The following is a 22,324-nucleotide window of genomic DNA, read 5'->3' on the forward strand; positions in this document are numbered from 1 at the left end:
GCCGGGATCACAGGGTTGTTGTATGTCTTTCGAGCTGTGTGGCCATGTTCCAGAAGTATTCTCTCCTGACATTTCGCCCACATCTATGGCAGGCATCCTCAGAGGTTGTGAGGTATGGATAAACTAGGTAAGGAAAGGAAAGAATATATATCTGTGGAGAGTCCAGGGTGTGGCAAGAGCCCTTTGTCACTGGGAAGCCAGTATTAATGTTTCAGTTAATCACCCTAATTAGCATTGGAAAGGTTTTGTCTCTTGCCTGGGGGCATCCTTTGTTCAGTCATTAGCTGCCCTCTGCCCTCAGAGTGTTGGTTCCCATCTACTGTTTTGATTTTAGAGTTTTTTAATACTGGTAGTATGGTTTTATTTTTAAAAAGTTATTGTGGCCACTTTATATATAATTCTCAAGGGCAAGAGGAACTTCAAAATAGAGGTAATTATAAATCAAGTAGAGGGTATTATAGTTCAAGGAAGGAGGAAATGGCTCAAAAATAGGATACAACTACTACACAATTGATGTTCAGAAGGGCTTTTGTTATCCCAGGACAGCTTCCATCAGATAGATAAATTGATATGAGATATGTTTCTCAGAACTGAATCATTCCAGCTCTTTGCAGTCTAATGAAGAGTAGACCATTCATAGAAAACATGTAGAAAAACTATGAATTCTCATATTAGTTAAGCAGAGACATTTCTTGATTTTTTTTATTGTTTGCAAGTTGAACATATATTAACTTCTACTTGCTGTTTTTAAATTAAATGATATATCTGAATACCTCATCATGGCATAGTTACAATTTTTTTTGATAATGTTAGTTGATTGTGGGAACTATATACTGTATATAACAAAAGAATGATTCTCAATCTTTTGTTTCCAGATGTAGCACCATCATTTCCGGAATCCCTGATTATTTGACCATGCTGGCCACAATTTCAGGGAGATGTAATCTAGTCCCTTTTGTACACTTCGTTTTTGGAACTATTCTATCTGAAGAAACTCAAAAGAAGTAATATTAAGTTGTATTATACTCTGACCTTTCATTTTTTTTTAAAAAAAACATAGTTACTTTAGCAAATATATAAAGTCATTTTCAGCTTGATAATATCTGAATTCATTTGACATGATGTCCAACTAATGACAATAAAATTGGCCTCTGAGCAAAATTATTGGTGTCATTTTTCTCTATAAGAGAACTCCATTGTGAATTAAGACCTTTTAACCACTTCCAGCTTTTGTTCATTGTGTCCAAAACCATTTGAAGTATTTGAGCAATGAGTTAAAAAGAAACATATATGTAGCACATTTCAACAAACAAAAAATGTAAACTATGTCTGAATAAAAGGAAGCTCATAGGTGGGGTGGATGTTAGTGCGGTTCCATTTGCTTTTTCTAGATTTTTCTTACTCAAAATACATTGTAAAATTTAACATTGCATTTTAAGGTGTTTTTTTTTGCTTTAAAATGTAATGCAAAATGTTAAAACCTGTTTGAACTTGCCAGAAAGGATGCAGGTTTCATATATAAAGAATTTAGAAATTAATACTCATAAAATGCAAGAAAATTGTGAAGTATAATGGTTGGCTATACTTTCTAGTCCAGAACTGTTGGAAGATATCAAAAGAAGTTCAGGACTACACAATGTAGTAATTCTTGAAGCAATTGTTCAGATAATCTCATTGCCAAGCCACTGAATTCAGTCCCTTTCCTTGCATTTCTTTTTCTCAAACTAAAGAAAATCTTATTAATTTTCAAAACAACAGCATAATAATCACCAATGCAAATTATTCTTAGTGATATTTTTAAATCAGTTTGAATCCTTTCCCATTCTGTTCAATTAATTTCTTACTCTTTCTTTGCCATGAAGACTCCTTATAGCTCCTGTTGCCTATGGGAAAATCCAGACAGATGTTGTTTTTCATTCTCAATTTAACTTCCTTCCAGAACATTGATTGTCTCTTCTCATACACCATGGCACTTTTAAGTCACTTGTGACATCCAAATGAGAGACCGTTTTGTGCCCTTAGAGTTACCTGGATTCATAGTGATACTTGTCATTTCTTTAGTATACCCTGAACATTCTTCATCTCATATGCCCCTGTAATAGTTGGGATACCAGTGTTGTGTTTCCCACCAATTAGAAAACATGGTGTATAGTGGAAGGGGGCAGAATCACACAATCATAATTATGTCAGCCAATATATAAGAACCACAGATATCTTACACAAATCAGAGTTTCTGATTTAGAGCCTGCAAATGGCAGCACGTAGCAATCCTTAGGGAGAGTTCTCAGTAGAAAAGTGTACAGAAAATTAGAATATGTCACAATGGTTTGATTAACAATTAAGACTAAAGATAGAATTTCTAGGAGTTTGATATGGTCACGGGCAGGATGTTACTGTACTCCTTCAAGGCATATCCAAATTATGTAACTAATCACAGAAGTTTCTTGTCAAGATTTATTCAGAGGGGATTGCCTTTGCCTTCCTCTGAGACTGTCCAAGGCCATCCATTGTGAGTCCACGGATAAGTGGGGATTCACCACGCTTGCTCTCTCACCAATAGTATACACATTGGCCAAGTGTCTACTCCCTTTGGATCTTATGAGTTGCTAGTAGTGCTGAAGAAAGGCAAAACTACAGTTCAAACACAAGCAGTTCAGGCACATTGGGTGGGTAGACATTTCTGTTCTTTTCATCTCCCTGCTCCTGACTTTGGAAAAAAAAAAAGTTGAGTTGGTGATGTCTGGACAGCTTTCGAATGGCTCAAGATAGATTTTCTGTCTTGGTAGCAAGAATCTCCTAATGGGAGCAACGTATTCTCTCCAACTCCTTAACAGCCACCTACATTGTAGTTCTCATAGCTAAAGTATTTACGTGGTAACAGCCATTACTGTACCCTCACAGTTCCAGGAAAGAAGAAGCAGATTCCCACACTTTAGTTTAATTGTTGCATAGCTTACAGGACCAATTAATAAATACAGAAATGTACTATTTTTCCATGTTTCCATGCGCTGCAGAAATGGAGCTCCACAGAGTCCCACTGGAAGTGTCCTTACGTCATATGATAGCTTCCGCGGAACTCCTATTGGGCTCAGTTTCCACAGTTCATGCAAACGGTGCCTAGCAGTCGTCTGTTAAGGTCTTAAGTGTCACATGCATGTTATAAGTGTGCGCCCAGAGAAAATTTTCAGCAATGGCAAATGACATTTGACTGATTTATGACTTTAGATGTCTATATATAGTTTGGTTTTACATATTCATGAATGAGACTTCTAAATAGTTTTCCTCCTACTTTGTTTTTTATTTCTTATACAGGAAATAAAAAAAGATGTGAAGAAAGAACCTTTTGCCAGCAGAGCAACAGAAAAATCTATACATGAAGTTTCCAATGGAAGTCCTTTACTGTTGTCTGAGACAATTATTAGAACCTCTAAAAAAGGTATTTCACTCTAAGCTTTAATAATGTACTTTATAAAGAAAATATATTTGCAGTGCTACCAGAAATAAAGTTACACCTTTGACAGATATACATATCTTCTAAATTTAGAGTGGAATAAATACGCCGATAGTAAAATAGAGATTTATTAAGTTAGTTCAGATATCACTGGCCAACACACATTTTGGTGTCTCAAATGTTAAACTTGGTTGTGGGAATATTTGACCTATTGATTCCAAAAATGGTACCAGTTTCCCCCTATCAGCAATAGCTTTTGAGATATATATGACCTAGAAGTCGTTATCTGCTCACCCATAGAGAAGCATGAGCAATCGTTATCTGCTTGCCCACAGAAAATCATGATGACCATATCTAAGAAACTAGAGCTGATGTGGTTTATCCAATGCAATTTTCTGAATTAATGCCCCAAATAACCCCAGGAACAGGCCTAAAAATCAAGATACCAATATTTTTTTTGGTTGAGCTGTGTATTCAGTCAATGGCTACTAGAGGTTGAGTATCCCTAAACCAAAATGCTTGGGGCCAGAGGGTGTTCAGGATTTTGAATTTCTGCGGGTTTGAAATATCTATAAATGTACATAATGAGATATTTTGGAGATGAGACCAAAGTCTAAATATGCACTTTATGTTTGATCTTCATCTTATACATGCAGCCTGAACGTAATTTATATACAACTTGTTTAATAATTTTGTGCATGAGACAAAGGTTGGGTACATTGAACCATCTGAAATCAAAGCCCCTTCCACATAGCCATGTAACCCTGAATATCAAAGCAGATAATCCACAATATCTTCTTTGAACTGGATTATTTGAGTTCACACTGCCATATAATCCAGTTCAATGTGGATTTTATACATCTGTGTGGAAGGGGCCAAAGATGTCACAATTTCAGCCACAGAAGTGAACAATTTATGGCTAAGAGATAGTCAACCTGTACAGTCTTTGATAGCACTTAATTTATCTATAAAATAAATTCATGTCTACATATTTCCTTCTCAGTGAATGCTACTCTCTATTGCACTGTGTTTTTGTAGTCACAGCACTGTGGGATTCTTGCAGCATTCAGTGATCATTAAAGTGATCAGTTGTGTAATGGCTCCACCATTTCAGCTGATACCACAATAAAGAAAAAACACATAGTATTGTCCTTTTGGCATATACCATTTAATTGAGGTATGCTTGAAAAAATGACACATTAATGGAAAAGGCAATTTCTATATCGAATAGGACCTTCATTTGCAAAGGTTTGCTTACTGCATGTGTGCTGATGGAGGTATAGAAATAGAGAGAGGGGTGTGAGAAGTTTGTTCTCTCTAGTGTATGGCCAGTGGTGGGAGGGATTTTCATATACCACATCTTACCAAAATTTTTCATGTACAGTAGCCTAACCAGATGACCAATTTACTATTCAATTACATGCACTGTATGCTAAACTTACAACCAGTGACTCATTGTATTTGCTGGGAGAAACCCAACAAACGAGTCATTAGTTTTGTATGGTACTTTATTTAAGCAAGCTTTTTATCATTTAGGTATATAGCATACAATATGCATATCCTTTGTTATGGAATGTATTGAGCTCTTTATTTCACTATTGAATGCAGTGAGCATCATGTTGACTAGCTTCCATAAGAGGCCTGCTTCACCTTGGGAAGCGCCAACAGCAGTACAAATGGGTTGCTTTTGCTCAGGCATTGCACTTGTGCCAAATGGTGATGCACACTCATAGTAGATATTCTTCTTGGTCTGTTTAATCATCAAGCTGAGAAACACATGAGTCTAATTCAGGTCAACAAATGTGCTAGAGATAATATGTCCTTGCTATGCAAACTGTTTATGATGGCACTGAAACTGCAGGTGACATGTTAAACCAATTATGTCACACTCATGCCAGTAGAATTATTTTCTTTCTATTTTCATCCCACTCACATATTTGTTTCACATGATTCTGTTCTTGGACTCATCAAGAGCAGAATCGTTCTTATTATCTTTCATTTTTTGTCTCTGCTACTATCCACATCATCTCCATGCAATTAAAAAACATGTTTTGTATAACATTCCCTATTTCTTGTCTATGCATCCTGTCTTCACTCTCTAGATCAGCAAAACATTATTTTATTCACCTTTCTCTTTCTAGCACTAATACTTTTCTTCATAGTTTTCCATACTCACTTTTCATATGTGTATATCTAATAAAAATAGCATCCAAAATAGTTTTAGGATCGAGAATTTTAAAAAACAAACCCATGTCTCCCTTTCTGTAAACATACAAAATATTTATTATCACACTTTCAAGAATTTCTGTAATTCTGAATTAAGGTAGATTTTGAAAGATTCTGCTATGAAAATAATCCTGTATTTTCCTCCTAGCTAATGTTGTTGTCAGGGAATTGAAAATATATAGTACACGTGAATACGGAAGCCTAAAATTACTATGCAATTGACTCTGCCCTGGATTAAGTAGGTGAGGTGCCTGCTGCAAGAAATGACACTGTTATCCTTGAAAAATGAAATATCGTGAAATGGTTTTGGGCCACTGTTGCAATAAAAAGTGAATCTGATACAGGTTGAGTCTTTCTTATGAAGAAATCTCAAATACTCTGAAATCTAAAACATTTTTATGCCAGCTGCCCAATTTTGCCAGTGGATTAAATATCTGCGATTTACAGTACATATACAGTGACATCAGAGCACATGGTGTTCTTCTACAGAGTGTAATAGGGCAGGTTGATGCCACAAGGATATTACAGTCTAAAATTCAACACAGACTACAAGAGGAAAGGAAAGGAAAGGAATGGAAAGGAAGAATAAACTGAGAAGCAATGTATTATTTCATTTGCACATGCTGAACTTCCTCACACCAGCCTGTAGTTTTGTGACACTTGTGTTGTTTAACTAAATGGAAATACAATGTCATTGGAACGATGGTTTCATATGTCATTGTTATGCTGGTGCTGTTTTGGTGTGAATTCCCATAATCAGTTTTCTGTACAGCCTCACTTCCTATCCATGTTAGTCCTACACAGTGCATACAGGCTGTATTTTTTGTACTTTGTCACAACTATGCAGTCACACAGTTTCAGGATTTCCGTAAGACGTTCTTCCACTTCACAATATTTGTACCGCAATGGAACGAAACTATCACTCAAGAAATAGTATTGGTTTCACTGATGGGTTTTTCCCATCAGTGGAAAGAAATGATCCAATCATAATTCAAACGCAATACGACTAGGGAAGAGATACAACCCTAACCAAAAACACTTTCATCCAGTGATAATTTCTCAGCCTCGTGTGATAAAAGTCCTTGGTTCTAATGGAGCACGGGAGCCCCGATATCATGGAAAAATGGGTTTTCAGGGGCATAGAGAGAGATAGCACTTCTGAACTCACACATGATTTTCCTGTAATTGATTTCGCATATAGTATTCTTTTTAAAAATTAACTGTTTCTGGATAGCATTTATTTAGTTTATATCTTCCTTCTATTTTTATCCTATCCTTCCTTTAATGAACCCAGGATAGTATACTGGTTTGTCACCCTTCCTATGTTCACCCCTCTAGTGCTATGGGGTTACCTTGGGAGATTTTAACCGGCCTGAGATTACCTAGAAAGTTTTATGTAGAAGTAAATAGTTGATCCCATGTCTCCAGGGCTCTAGATTCGTACTCTAAATATAAATAAACATCTGATTTATTTAGTGGAATCATTTGTGGGGGAAACTGGGAACCTCCTTAGTAGATAAATGACTCCTTTTTCTTATTCAACGCAAACATTTATTTTAAGCACACAATAGAAATCAAGTGTAGTCCAAAAGGAGATGTATTGCCACTGTTATCCTAGTTATCTTGGGTGTTTCCAAGGCTACATTCTTGGTACTATCTTATGTAATTTTTTCCTTCAATAGTTTAGTGGTTCATCTGTTATTGATAGAATCTCCTGTCTCTAAAGTGCCTTGGGGCGGAATTCCACTTTAGCTCTATGCAGACAATACAGTATTGCTTATGTAATCTTGATTAGGATTGAAAAACCTTGTGAAAACCTTTACTCTAAATTGTAAAGCTGAAAAACTATGTATTTATTAGATTTTATTTTCTCTTCAAATCTCTATCTAAATCTAATCTAAATCTAATCTATCTAATCTAAATCCATAACACACAGACACCCTCCGGCCTCCACAAACAGGCTATACTTCCCAGGGTTAAGAATCTAGCAAGCCATTCTTTTCCACTGACATTGCGGTTACAGCGAGCGCCATGAACATGCAGCCTAGCCCCTGCCAATGTCCTTCCCAAACACTACAGCCCACCACCCAAGGAATGCTTTCGTTTGGGGACCATTTCATCCTAAGTTTTACTTTTTCTTCCACCACAGGCAGGCATCCCAGGGTTCTTCATTGCTATGGAATTTGCATGGCCCTGCCCACTGCCCTTTCCTTTACAATCTCTCTGCATAACAAACACAGCAGAACTGAGCTGCAACTAAACTTACTGGAGGAGTTTTGGGATTGACTCCACATGGTGGAAGTTGTAGTTCACCCTGCATCAAGTCATAGCACTGTCACTCCTACTGGGGAATATAGAGGAGTTGTAGTTCACCTACACCCAGAACGCTATGAACCCAAATAATGATGGCTCTCGGCCAAACTTGCCATGCAGACCCGATATGCCCAGATTTGACTACTGGTGGGTTTGGAGGGAAACTGGACTGGAAGTTGAGGAGTAGTAGGTACTGGGATTTATAGTTCACCTGCAATGAATGAGCATCACACTTGGCACACAGAGCCCCCATAACCAATACAACATATTGCACAGGTTTGGGAAAAACGGAGTTATAGTTCACTTGCAGCCAGATAAACACTGACCCCCACCGACAATGCACTAGGACCACACTTCACACAGAGAACCCTCATGACCTACTGAACATACTGCAGGTATTTGTGGGAAGGGGCCTTGATTTTGGGAGTTGTAGTTCACCTCCATCCAAACACCACTGAACCCAGCCAATGACGAATCTAGACCAAACTTGGCACACAGACTGAATATTCCCTGCTGTGGATACTGATAGGCAATTTTGGGGCAATTGCCCCGGGAATCTAGAAATTGCAGTAGTTCACCCCCATCCAGACAGTACTGCACCACACCTGGTACACACCCCCAAAATGGCCAACTTATAATACTGACAGGGTTTGGGAAGGATTCAGCCACGATTCTGGGAATTGTAGTTCACCCACTCCAAACAGAATACATAACATTGAAAGACAAATAATACCATTCTCAAATAACCCGGGCACCGCCGGGTCCCCAAACTAGTCCATAATAAAAGTGAAAACCCATATGTGTGTATGTGGCACGGGTGTCCGCTCACACAGACAGCCTCCGGCCTCCACAAACAGGCTCTAGTTCTCAGTGCTGACAAGGCAGCAAGTCACTCCCATCCACTGACATTGTGATTACAGTGAGCTCCTGCTAATGTCCTCCCCAAACACTACGGCCCACCACCCAAGGAATGCTTTCATTTGGGGACCATTTCATCCTATATTTTGCTTTTTCCATCACAGGCAGGCATCCCAGGGTTCTCCATTGGTGTGGAATTTGCGTGATCCCGCCTACTGCCCTTCCCTTTCAAATCTGTCTGCATAACAAACAGAGCAGAACTTAGCAACAGCTAAACTTAGAATCATAGAATCATAGAATCATAGAATAGTACATGGGCCATCTAGTCCAACCCCCTGCCAAGAAGCAGGAAATCGCATTCAAAGCACCCCCGACAGATGGCCATCCAGCCTCTGTTTAAAAGCCTCCAAAGAAGGAGCCTCCACCACAGTCTGGGGGAGAGAGTTCCACTGCCGAACAGCCCTCACAGTGAGGAAGTTCTTCCTGATGTTCAGGTGGAATCTCCTTTCCTGTAGTTTGAAGCCATTGTTCCGTGTCCTAGTCTGCAGGGCAGCAGAAAACAAGCTTGCTCCCTCCTCCCTATGGCTTCCCCTCACATATTTGTACATGGCTATCATGTCTCCTCTCAGCCTTCTCTTCTGCAGGCTAAACATGCCCAGTTCTTTAAGCCTCTCCTCATAGGGCTTGTTCTCCAGACCTTTGATCATTTTAGTTGCCCTCCTCTGGACGCTCTCCAGCTTGTCAACATCTCCCTTCAACTGTGGTGCCCAAAATTGGACACAGTATTCCAGGTGTGGTCTGACCAAGGCAGAGTAGAGGGGGAGCATGACTTCCCTGGATCTAGATGCTATTCCCCTATTGATGCAGGCCAAAATCCCATTGGCTTTCTTAGCAGCCGCATCACATTGCTGGCTCATGTTTAACTTGTTGTCCACAAGGACTCCAAGATCTTTTTCACATGTACTGCTGTCTAGCCAGGTGTCCCCCATTCTGTATCTTTGATTTCCATTTTTTCTGCCGAAGTGAAGTATCTTGCATTTGTCCCTGTTGAACTTCATTTTGTTAGTTTCGGCCCATTTCTCTAGTCTGTCAAGATCGTTTTGAATTCTGCTCCTTTCTTCTGGAGTGTTGGCTATCCCTCCCAGTTTGGTGTCATCTGCAAACTTGATGATCGTGCCTTCTAACCCTTCGTCTAAGTCATTAATAAAGATGTTGAACAGAACCGGGCCCAGGACAGAACCCTGCGGCACTCCACTCGTGACTTCTTTCCAAGATGAAGACGACGCATTGGTGAGCACCCTTTGGGTTCGTTCGCTTAGCCAATTACAGATCCACCTAACCGTAGTTTTGTCTAGCCCACATTTTACTAGTTTGTTTGCCAGAAGGCCTTACTGAAATCCAGGTACGCTACATCTACGGCATTCCCTGTATCGACCCAACTCGTAACTCTGTCGAAAAAAGAGATCAGATTAGTCTGGCATGACTTGTTTTTGGTAAATCCGTGTTGACTATTAGCAATGACTGCATCTGTTTCTAACTGTTTGCAGACCACTTCCTTAATGATCTTTTCCAGAATCTTGCCTGGTATCGACGTGAGGCTGACCGGACGGTAATTGTTTGGGTCGTTCTTTTTTCTCTTCTTGAAGATAGGGACCACATTCGCCCTCCTCCAATCTGCTGGGACTTCTCCCGTTCCCCAAGAACTCTCAAATATGATCGCCAGTGGTTCTGAAATAACTTCCGCTAGTTCCTTCAGTACTCTTGGATGTAGTTGATCTGGCCCTGGCGACTTGAATTCGTTTAGAGTGGCCAGGTGTTCCTGGACAACTTGTTTCCCTATTTGGGGTTGGATTTCCCCAAATCCTTTGTCCATTTCATGTTGCTGATGTTGAAGATGGCTTTCTTTTTGTGAGAAGACCGAGGCAAAGAAGGTATTAAGCAGTTCTGCCTTTTCCCTGTCCCCTGTCGCCATCACCCCATCTTCTCCTCGCAGAGGCCCTATCGCCTCCTTTTTCTTCCTTTTTCTACCAACGTAAGCAAAAAAGCCTTTTTTGTTGTTTTTAATGTCCCTGGCAAGCCTGAGCTCATTTTGCGCTTTAGCCTTGCGAACCTTTTCCCTACAGGAATTGGCTATACGTTTGAATTCTTCTTTGGTGATTTCTCCCCTTTTCCACTTCTTGTGCATGTCACTTTTGAGTTTTAGCTCAGTTAGAAGTTCTTTGGACATCCATTCTGGCTTCTTCGCATGTGCCATATTTTTTTCTTTGTTGGCACTGTTTGCATTTGCGCCTTGAGTATTTCACTTTTAAAAAATTCCCATCCATTGTTAACTCCCTTGTCTTTTAATATTGGCATCCATGGAATGCTGCTCAGTATTTCCTTCATTTTTTGGAAGTCAGCTCTCTTAAAGTCCAGAATGCGTGTTTGACTTGTCTTAGTTTCAGCCTTCCATTGTATCACAAACTGCAGGAGCACATGGTCACTTGCCCCTAAGGATCCGACGACTTCTACTGTATTGATCAGGTCTTCCACATTTGTTAAGATTAGATCAAGAGTTGCTGATCCCCTTGTTGTCTCCTCTACCTTCTGGACCATAAAATTGTCTGCAAGGCAAGTGAGGAATTTGTTGGACTTTGTGCTCTTGGCCGAGTTTGTTTTCCAGCAGATATCAGGATAGTTGAAGTCGCCCATGACTACTATATCTTTTCTTTGTGCCTGTTTGGTCAGCTGTTGACAAAAGGCTTCATCAAGTTCTCTATCCTGGTTCGGAGGTCTGTAGTAGACACCCACGATGAGATCTTTTTGAGTCCCGGTTCCCTTGATTCTTATCCAGATGCTTTCAAGCTGGTTTCCCAGATTACAGTCTTGCATTTCTTCTGCAACGTAACTGTTTTTGACATATAAAGCTACTCCCCCTCCTCTCCCCTTTGTTCTATTTCTGTGAAAGAGGTTATAGCCCTCAATGGCTACATTCCAGTGATGGGAGTCATCCCACCAGGTTTCAGTGATGCCTATGACGTCGTACGTGTGGTGCTGTGTTAAAAGTTGGAGTTCGTCTTGCTTATTTCCCATGCTCTGTGCATTAGTGTAAAGACATGTAAGCCCCTGTGACATCCCCTTGAGCTGTTTATTTGGGATTATTGTGCTCTCGGTAGTTGGTCCTTGCTGTGTTTGTGCAGCCCTCCATTTAGCCTACTGGAGGAGTTTGGGGGATTGAAGTTGTAGTTTACCCTGCATCAAGTCAGAGCATTGTGACTCCTACTGGGGAATTTATAGAAGCTGTAGTTCACCTACACCCAGAATGCTATGAACCCAAACAATGATGGCTCTGGGCCAAACTTGCCATGCATCCCCGATATGCCCAGATTTGAATACTGGTGGGTGTGGAGGGGAATTGGCCTGGACATTTGGAAGTAGTAGATACTGGGATTTATAGTTCACCTGCAGTCGAACCCCACCGATGATGGACCAGGATCAAACTTGGCACAAAGAGCCCCCATAACCAATACAACATATTGGACAAGTTTGGGGAAAAAGGAGTTATAGTTCACCTGCATCCAGAGAAACACTGACCCCCACCGACAATGGACCAGGACCAAAATTTGCACAGAGAAGCCTCATGACCAACTGAACAAACTGCAGGGGTTTGTGGGAACGGGCCTTGCTTTTGGGAGTTGTAGTCCACCTGCATCCAAGACCACTGAACCCAGCCAATGATGGATCTGGACCAAACTGGGCACACAGACTGAACATTGCCTGCTGTGGATACTGACAGATGTTTCGGCGAAATTGCCCCAGGAATCTGGGAGTTGTAGTAGTTCACCCCCATCCAGAGAGCACTGCAGCCAGGCAATGACCAGCCAATGACAAATCTGGACCATGCTTGCTACACAGACCCAAGATGGCCAACTTTGAATATTGGCAGGGTTTGGGGAGGATTGAGCCACGATTCTGGGAATTGTAGTTCACCCACTCTAAACTGAGAATACCTAACATTCAAATATAAATAATTCCTTTTTCAAATAACCCGGGCACTTCCAGGTCCCCAAGCTAGTCTCTATATAAATGTAAATGGATGTTGGATAATAACATGCTGGAAAAAATTATTAATTTCAATAATTCATTGTTCATTGCTGTGCATCGTCTTGGGTGTCTCAGCTGAAATATTGCTATGTATTGAACCCCAAGCAACTTCTTGGTCCTGGCAGAATTGTTATGTTTATATTAAAAAGAATAATATGTCCCAGTACCAGCAATTCTATGAATTTTTAGTACTGTCCATGTTTTCAGGAAAACCTTTTCAGGACCTACCTGGAGATCCTTGATTCCTTTCACACTGTGGAATTATAGGCCCCATCTATACTATCATATAATGCAGATTGAATTCCACTGAACTGGATTATATTAGACTACTCTGACAGTTCAATACAGTTAATCTGCATTCTGAAACAGCATTATATGACAATGCTATAGTGCTTTGATTTAACTTTAACTGTCATGATAACCTCCTGTTGAAACCTGGGATCTGCACTTTAGTGGTGAGTACTTATGGACATTATTACATTGACAATTGGAGAACGGTGTTCCCTGCCATTCTTCTCCATCTTCAGAGATAGCTGGACATCCTATGTCCTTTTCTGTGCTTTCCCCCACTTCCTCCTCATTTTACTGGGTTAGGAGTTGGGTATCACTCAACTTTTGAAAATGGAGTCTTCTCTCTATTTTAACACACTGGCAACATGGATTCCCATGGGGAGCCACCGGACGTAGCTGTGCATCGTAGGATGGCCTCTGTGGGACTCAGTTTTACCAGTGTGTTAAAACAGAGAGAAAGTGGAGAAAAGATTCAATGAGATGAAGACATTTATCTCAGCCAGAGAGCTTTGGTGCCTCTCTAAACAACAAACTGCAGGATTCAGTAGGATGTTGTAATGGCAGTTGTAGTTGAATTATACTACAATTATCTGACATATAGGAGGCCCCAGTGGCACAGTGGGTTAAACCCTTGTGCTGGCAGCATTGCTGACTTGGAGGTTGGGTTGCTGACCTGAAGTTTGCCGGTTCAAATCCAACCTGGGGAAAGCGCTGATGAGCTCCCTCTATCATCTCCGGCTCCATGCGGGGATATGAGAGAAGCCTCCTACAAAGATAGTAAAAACATCAAAACATCTGGGCATCCACTGGGTAACGTCCGTGCAGATGGTCAATTCTCTCACACCAGAAGCAACTTGCAGTTTCTCAAGTCGCTTCTGACACGAAAAAAGAAATGTCTGACATGGTCTTCTATCCAAGTTCTAACTAGGTTAACCCTACTTAGCTTCCAAAATAGGAAAAGTTTGGATGTATTTAGGGAAGCATTTTTAAATAATTATAATGTAAGCCATCTTGCTCAGCTGATTGTCTCTAGATTTGAAAATGCTTTTTGCTTGAACCAGGTTGAATCCATTTCCCTTTTAGAGTGATGGAAAGGAAGTTTATTGGTCTTCCATTTTATGAAAGACTTTGATTCTAGTTCAGGGAAATTTAAACTCTTTTATGTGTATTCTTGACGAGCACTTTTTTATAGGGAGCCTAGAGCAAAACATATTTCCCAATTGCTGAAAGCAGATTACAGCTCTTTGCAGAATGTTTCTTTTCTTCTGAAAGACAGTGTTCCTTTGATAACCAGATCTGTGGCAAAAAATTAAGTTATGCAATTAGGATAAAAGCAACTACTCAAAAGATTTCAGCTTGCTCAAATTTTATCCTGTTGGAACCCACTATGGTACTCTATATTGTTTCATATTGTTTGATTTGTTCGATTTTGATGAAGTGTTGCACCCCAAGGCTGCATGGGCACCTTAAAAACCATACTGGAGCCCAGAATGTAAGCAGTCATGTTTATTGTAGAATATAAGCAAGCACAAGCAAATAAATTTCAAAGTCAATAGAGTGGATGAACCACCAAGCAATATACTTATCTGTCCTAAATAGAAGTCCAATAAAGTCTCTCAGGGTTATAATCCAAACTGGAACTGTGCTTAGTCCCACAAGATGCAAATAATAGTCCACACAGAGTTCACTTTCCAAGCAGGAAACAGCAGGAAGCCACAAGGAACAAGAACCAAAATCAAAGTAATCCAAAGAACTGTAATCCACACAGCAAGGAATCAGCAAGGTTCAACTGGAGACAAGGTACAACAAGGCAAGAGATACTTGAAATCCACAAGGCAGAATCTTGGCTTGGGAGTCATGGAGGCAAGAGCACAAAAACAGGGATCTTTCTCACTTGAATAGCAAAGTTGACACATCTGCAGTGCAGAAAAGCAAGGAATATTTAAGGAGATTTCAAGGCTATTGTTTCTGATGAGAGCTAGAGAGAGCTTTCCTTCTCATGAGAAAATTCCTCATTAGCGCATCTCTGAACCAGACGTTGACTTCGTCTCAAAAACTCCCTTTCGCTTCCTCCCTGCGTAACATCTCCCTTCTGTCAAAGTCATCAAGCTCCTCCGGGCTAACAAACCCATCTGGCTGAACTATCCTTGACTGCTCATCCCTGTTTTCCGAATCCTCTTTAGAAATCAATTCAGGCACTTGTAGCTGGATTGCAGGCCTATAATCACAGTCTTGGATAGGGCCAAAGTCTGATTCTGACTCCAGCTCAGGCTGAGCTACAACATGAGGACTCTATATTCCATTTAAAGATCTGAGATCAAAATCATTCATTCATTCATTCATTCTAAACATTTAATCTTACTTCAGCCTAAGTTGCTCCAAGCATTGTCAATTAAACATCAAAAATATTGTCAAGCTGCTTTAAGCTTATTTTTTTTTATTTTAAAGTTAGTGTTATTTGTGTTGTTATACTGCACTAGATTTTAAGAGGCCAATGTTGTTGTGTAATGAATTCTCCCCAGTAGAGCAGGAGCAGAAGGGATTCCTTAAGACTTGTACTTTTATTATACTAGGAGAAAATGGAGAACAATTTTCTAAAAATATGAACCTTTGAATGCTGATCGAGATGAACTTGAAAGCAATAACATGAACTAGTGCTTTAGTTTTTGCAATGTGTATAATAGCAAGGATTAGATATTTTAGGCCCCATCCACACTGCCATGTAATGCAGTTTCATAATACAGTTTAACTGCATTGATCTGCATTATAAGAGTTTACACAGCCATATAATGCAGTTCAATGAAGTTAAACTGCAATATATGGCAGTGTAGGTGGAGATTTAGTTTGCTGAAATCTCAGTGGAAATAAGGATTTCTAGGGATCAAAAATGCATAATTTTTTAAATCACTAGCTCATACTCATGCTCAATCATGTTCATCTATGAGCCTGTTTATGTTGTTTTTCTTAATGCAAAAAGGTCTTTATATATCAAATTTACAAAATACGTAGTCCGTATTGTTATGTGCAAGTGCCAGAGCATTGCTCATTTCTGAAGACAAGGTGGTTGCGGTGGTGGGAGTGCCTTTGTACTTTGGCTGAAATGTAGCTAGAATGATGTCCAAGTGCATTTTTAGACCATGTGCTACTAATCTTATAAGAATTAGACTGACTTCCAATTTGTTTCTAAGCTTTATTAAAAGAGCTACCATATTTCACTGCATGAAAGTTGCACTTTCAAAAAGGGGGGGGTGCGATTATTATGTGGTGCCACATAATATGTCTTTTAGAAGGCATAGCTACATGGCAGATTAATCCTCAGCCGCCCGCATGCCTGCTCCCTTTGCATAATAGTCACACCTGTGAACTAAGGGTGCGACTATCATGCAAGGAATATGCATTTTACTGGGTTTGCCATCCCAAAAACAGGGGTGCAACTATCATGCAATGGCAACTATTATGCAATGAAATATGTCTCTTTTGAATTACAAAGACCTAAAAAGCTTTGCTAGAATATTTGAAAGACTGTCATGTGAATCTGCCTGAGATTTCCCCTCAATGGAGCCCCTAGATTGGTATGCATATGTACCTGGGATTTTCTGTAAGAGCATCCAGGTATGGAGGTCCCTGCTGGTGCCATCTGTCTTGAGTTGTCCTACATGGCCTCTGATGCTTGAAACAGTCTGTTCTAAATGTTTGTTGTACAATTTTATTTAGGGAGTTTTTAAAGTTTGTCTTTAAAAGTTTCTGAAGTGTATGTTAATGTGTTGTTAACATTTCTATCTCTGTCATCTTTTAAGTGTGTTCGTGTGCTGTACAAACAACTTAAAAAGAGCCCTTGGGGGCTGAGGGGGGGCTGTATATAAATACTTCAAACAAATAAGTAAGCATTGGGATGGGTCACATACAGACCATGCATGAGCTTTGTGTTGCTTTCATTTGACTTTTTGGAACCTAGAACTCCCTGAAGCCCACTAATAAAACATAGTTAAGTATATATAAAGCCCCCAGGGAGAATGATACTCTTTTATACAAGATTAACTACCTATGCCTTGATTTGACAAAAAGTTTCAAAACAATCGGGAAAATCTGCTCATTTCCCCCCCCCCCCAACTCAATGGGGCTTGCCCACCCCTTTTTTAAATAGAGCTTGCTACAGTCTGGCCAGCTTAGTCTGTATTATAGCCTGATTTTAAATGCATTCTTCACAGATCATGGAAGGCTGCCCACTTTTATAGCAAAATCGGCAAAGCTCACATTGGATTGGGGGAAAAGAGAAACAAATGGAGACTGACATTGCAGCAAACATACTAAATTATTTACAACATCATAGTTGCCTACTTGAACTCTATTATTTAACAAAAATGGAAGAGATGAATAATTTCATCAAATGTGAACAGTGTTTAGATTAAGGGAAGCAGTGTTTGTTAGAGTATCTACCCTATTTTGCCGCCACTTCAATTTTAAATGTAGAATGAGAAACTACAGTTTTCAATAAAGGTCCAGCATGAACAATTTTGATGACTTCAGCTCCTGCTACTTGTTTTAAAAAATCTTTTTGTTGCACATTGTTGCTGAATTAATTAAGACACTAGAAGAAAATCCTTGATAGTCTTGAAACAGGCTATATTTTACTGATTAGAAAGGACCAATTGGAAATCACTGGATCATGCTATAGAATTTATTAACTTTCTAGGTCAGAAAGCCATATTGAGGAAGAGACAGCAAATATTAGTCCACTAAAACCAAAGATATTTGGAGAAGGTGCTCATGAATATAGGTTCCTGAAATCCTGAAACTGTGGTATATTTGACAGTGACATTTTTGCAGTGCCCTTTCGGTGTTCTCAAAGATTTGGCAATATTTTTTGTGGAAGTAAAGGAAGCCTCCATATGGTATCTGGCAGCTGGGCCTCTGGGAACAAGGGCACGAAAATGAAAAGGAAGCACATTCTGTTACAACAGCAGCAACTTTAGGTCCTAGTAATTTTTTAATAGCTTTTCAGTATGCTTGGTCTTGTACTAACCATTTAATTTTTAATCTCCTTGGCAATTCCATTTTATGTAAGAATTTTTTAAATGTCAAAGTATGCCAAAAAGTAGCACTCAGCTAAAAAAGGGAAAGCTGGGGAAATGGTGGAAACCAAGTATAACAAGTGCTAAGGCTTATATAAACTTATGTTTGTTCTTTCTTTCTACTTGTTCCTTTTGCCTCCACCATGTTGTAAGTTAAGGGACCTCCCAGTATCAACATGGACTCTGATAGTTTGACCTAAAAAATCTGAATTTATTCCCACTTCTGTGCTGACTGCCAGCCACATATGGAGACTTGTTTTAAGAAATATTCCTGGTTTAAAAGACATGCCAATTGAACCCCTCCATTGGAAGAGAAAAAGTTTTGATCTACACGAGAAGTAATTGATGTAATATATTAGGTGTAGCTTGTGGGACAATTCACAATTGGTATTGTGACTCAAAAATATTTGCTCCAGTCTTGGATGAGACTTGAGAGAGAGACAGACGGAGAATCAGAGGGCCCTTTCACACAGCCATAGAACCCAGAATATCAAGGCAGAAATTCCCACAATATCATAGAATCATAGAATAGTAGAGTTGGAAGAGACCTCATGGGCCATCCAGTCCAACCCCCTGCCAAGAAGCAGGAAATCGCATTCAAAGCACCCCCTACAGATGGCCATCCAGCCTCTGCTTAAAAGCCTCCAAAGAAGGAGCCTCCACCACAGTCCGGGGCAGAGAGTTCCACTGCCCAACCGCTCTCACAGTCAGGAAGTTCTTCCTGATGTTCAGGTGGAATCTCCTGTAGTTTGAAGCCATTGTTCCGCATCCTAGTCTGCAGGGCAGCAGAAAACAAGCTTGCTCCCTCCTCCCTATGACTTCCCCTCACATATTTCAACATGGCTATCATGTCTCCTCTTAGCCTTCTCTTCTGCATGCTAAACATGCCCAGTTCTTTAAACCTCTCCTCATAGGGCTTGTTCTCCAGACCTTTGATCATTTTAGTTGCCCTCCTCTGGATACATTCCAGCTTATCAACATCTCCCTTCAACTGCGATGCCCAGAATTGGACACAGTATTCCAGGTGTGGTCTGACCAAGGCAGAATAGAGGGGTAGCATGACTTCCCTGGATCTAGATGCTATACCCCTATTGATACAGGACAAAATCCCATTGGCTTTCTTAGCAGCCGCATCACATTGCTGGCTCATGTTTAACTTGTTGTCCACGAGGACACCAAAATCTAGGTATGCTACATCCACGGCATTCCCTGTATCGACCCAACTCGTAACTCTATCGAAAAAAGAGATCAGATTAGTCTGGCATGACTTGTTTTTGGTAAATCCATGTTGACTATTAGCAATGACTGCATTTGTTTCTAAGTGTTTGCAGACCACTTCCTTAATGATCTTTTCCAGAATCTTGCCTGGTATCGATGTGAGGCTGACCAGACAGTAATTGTTTGGGTCGTTCTTTTTTCCCTTCTTGAAGATAGGGACCACATTTGCCCTCCTCCAATCTGCTGGGACTTCTCCTGTTCTCCAAGAACTCTCGAAGATAATTGTCAGTGGTTCTGAAATAACCTCAGCTAGTTCCTTCAATACTCTTGGATGTAGCTGATCTGGCCCTGGGGACTTGAATTCGTTTAGAGCGGCCAGGTGTTCCTGGACAACTTGTTTCCCTATTTGGGATTGGATTTCCCCCAATCCTTTGTCCATTTCATGTTGCTGAGGTTGAAGATGGCTTTCTTTTTGTGAGAAGACCGAGGCAAAGAAGGCATTAAGCAATTCTGCCTTTTCCCTGTCCCCTGTCACCATCACCCCATCTTCTCCTCGCAGAGGCCCTATCGCCTCCTTGTTCTTCCTTTTTCTACCAATGTAAGCAAAAAAGCCTTTTTTGTTGTTTTTAATGTTCCTGGCAAGCCTGAGCTCATTTTGCGCTTTAGCCTTGCGAACATTTTCCCTTTGGCTATACGTTTGAATTCTTCTTTGGTGATTTCTCCCCTTTTCCACTTCTTGTGCATGTCTCTTTTGAGTCTTAGCCCAGTTAGAAGTTCTTTGGACATCCATTCTGGCTTCTTTGCACTTGTCATATTTTTTTCTTTGTTGGCACTGTTTGCATTTGCGCCTTGAGTATTTCACTTTTTTAAAACTCCCATCCATCCTTAACTCCCTTGTCTTTTAATATTGGCATCCATGGAATGCCGCTCAGTAATTCCTTCATTTTTTGGAAGTCAGCTCTCCTAAAGTCCAGAATGCGGGATTGACTTGTCTTCGTTTCGGCCTTCCTTTGTATCGCATACTGCAGGAGCACATGGTCGCTTGCCCCTAAGTATCCGACCACTTCAACTGCATTGATCTGGTCATCCGCATTTGTTAGGATGAGATCAAGAGTAGCCGATCCCCTCGTTGCCTCTTCTACCTTCTGGACCATAAAATTGTCTGCAAGGCAAGCAAGGAGTTTGTTGGACTTTGTGCTCTTGGCCGAGTTTGTTTTCCAGCAGATATCAGGATAGTTGAAGTCGCCCATGACTACTATATCTCTTCTTTGTGCCTGTTTGGTCAGCTGCTGACAGAAGGCTTCATCAAGTTCTTCATCCTGGTTCGGAGGTCTGTAGTAGACACCCACAACGAGATCTTTTTGAGTCCCGGTTCCCTTGATTCTTATGGGAGACATCCCACCAGGTTTCAGTGATGCCTATGACGTCGTATGTGTGGTGCTGTGCTAAAAGTTGGAGTTTGTCTTGCTTATTTCCCATGCTCTGTGCATTAGTGTAAAGACATGTAAGCCCCTGTGACCTTCCCCCGAGCTGTTTATTTGGGATTATTGTGCTCTCGGTACTTGGGCCTTGCTGTGTTTGAGCAGCCCTCCGTTTAGCCTTTTGGCAGTTCCCTGTGGTCGTGGGTAATATAGTGTTTGCCAGGCTGTTTTTCCCCTCCCCCAGTGGATCTAGTTTATAGTGCGCCTGATGAGGTTTGTGAGTCTGTGTGCAAAAAGATGTTTTCCTACTTGTGTGAGATGCACCCCATCACTTGCCAGTAGGCCATCCTCCTGGAAGAGTAGACCATGGTCAAGGAAGCCAAAATGCTCCTCTTGACACTATTTTCTGAGTCAGTTATTGACCTGTACTATTTTTCCGGCCCTTGTAGAGCCATGTCCTACAACGGGGAGGAGGGATGAAAAGATCACATGTACATTATACAGCTTTAGCTTTGTTCCCAGAGCTCGAAAATCATTTGTGATCTTTTGAAAAGTATGCCTAGCGGTGTCATTGGTTCCTGCATGAATCAACATAATGCTTTGAATTGGGTTATCTGAGTCCACACTGACACGTATTCCAGTTCAAAGCAGATAATGTGGGATTTTATTCAGCTGTGTGGAAGGGGCCAGAGACAGGCTATTATGGAATGGTTTGAAAAAATGAATGATAGAGTGGAGGAGAAAGGAAAGTCCAGAAACAGATTTTGATCAGATATTAAAATAGAAATTAGAAAAGGATAAAGGCGTGATGGGCTTCATTTATAAGAAAATAGTTGAAAAACAATATAAATCATTCGTTGAGTTATGGAGAGACTATTTAAATTGTAATGAGTCAGACACTGAACATTAAATTCAGTTAAAAAAATTAAACATATTAGGACCAGAGAAACATAATGGAAAATATTGACCAAATGGTACAGGACCCCACTTAAATTAGCCCATATAAGTAAATCATCACCGAAATCATGTTGGCACAAGTGTGGCAAAATTGGCTCTTTCAAACATGTAGTAGTACTATGATAAGATACAAAAATGGTATAATAAAATAAAGAGATGGAAGAACTTCTAGGGCAAAAAGTAGCGTTGAATAAAAGGGATTTTTTATCCAGAAAATTGAGGGCAAGAGTAGTACTAATAAATGGGCAGATATCATAAAACATATGATAGAAGCGGTGCAAGCAACAGAAGCCTTGGGCTGGGAAGAGCGAGAAAAATGAGAATTTAAAAAATGGTTTGAATATTTAGCAGATTGTATGGTCCAGGATTATATTTGTGAAAGAAGGTTGAACTACACAACCTGACGGCTGTAAAAAGAATTGGGACACGAAATG

General features: G+C 40.3%; 1 protein-coding gene across 4 annotated transcripts in view; it reads left to right on the forward strand.

The window, feature by feature from the left end:
* The window catches only part of sh3kbp1 (SH3 domain containing kinase binding protein 1), a 241,000-nt gene that overhangs the window by 78,328 nt on the left and 140,348 nt on the right, over positions 1-22,324 (forward strand). For all 4 annotated transcript variants that reach the window (XR_010004972.1, XM_062977243.1, XM_062977245.1 and 1 more), the window contains exon 3: positions 3,313-3,436. Coding sequence is in view for 3 of the 4 variants with exons in the window: in XM_062977243.1 (XP_062833313.1) it covers positions 3,313-3,436 (124 nt within the window). In the remaining variant the exon portion in view is untranslated. The remainder of the gene's footprint in view (positions 1-3,312; positions 3,437-22,324) is intronic.

This window comes from Anolis carolinensis, chromosome 3, assembly GCF_035594765.1.
Source record: "Anolis carolinensis isolate JA03-04 chromosome 3, rAnoCar3.1.pri, whole genome shotgun sequence".
In the NCBI taxonomy this organism is placed as follows: Eukaryota; Metazoa; Chordata; class Lepidosauria; order Squamata; family Dactyloidae; genus Anolis; species Anolis carolinensis.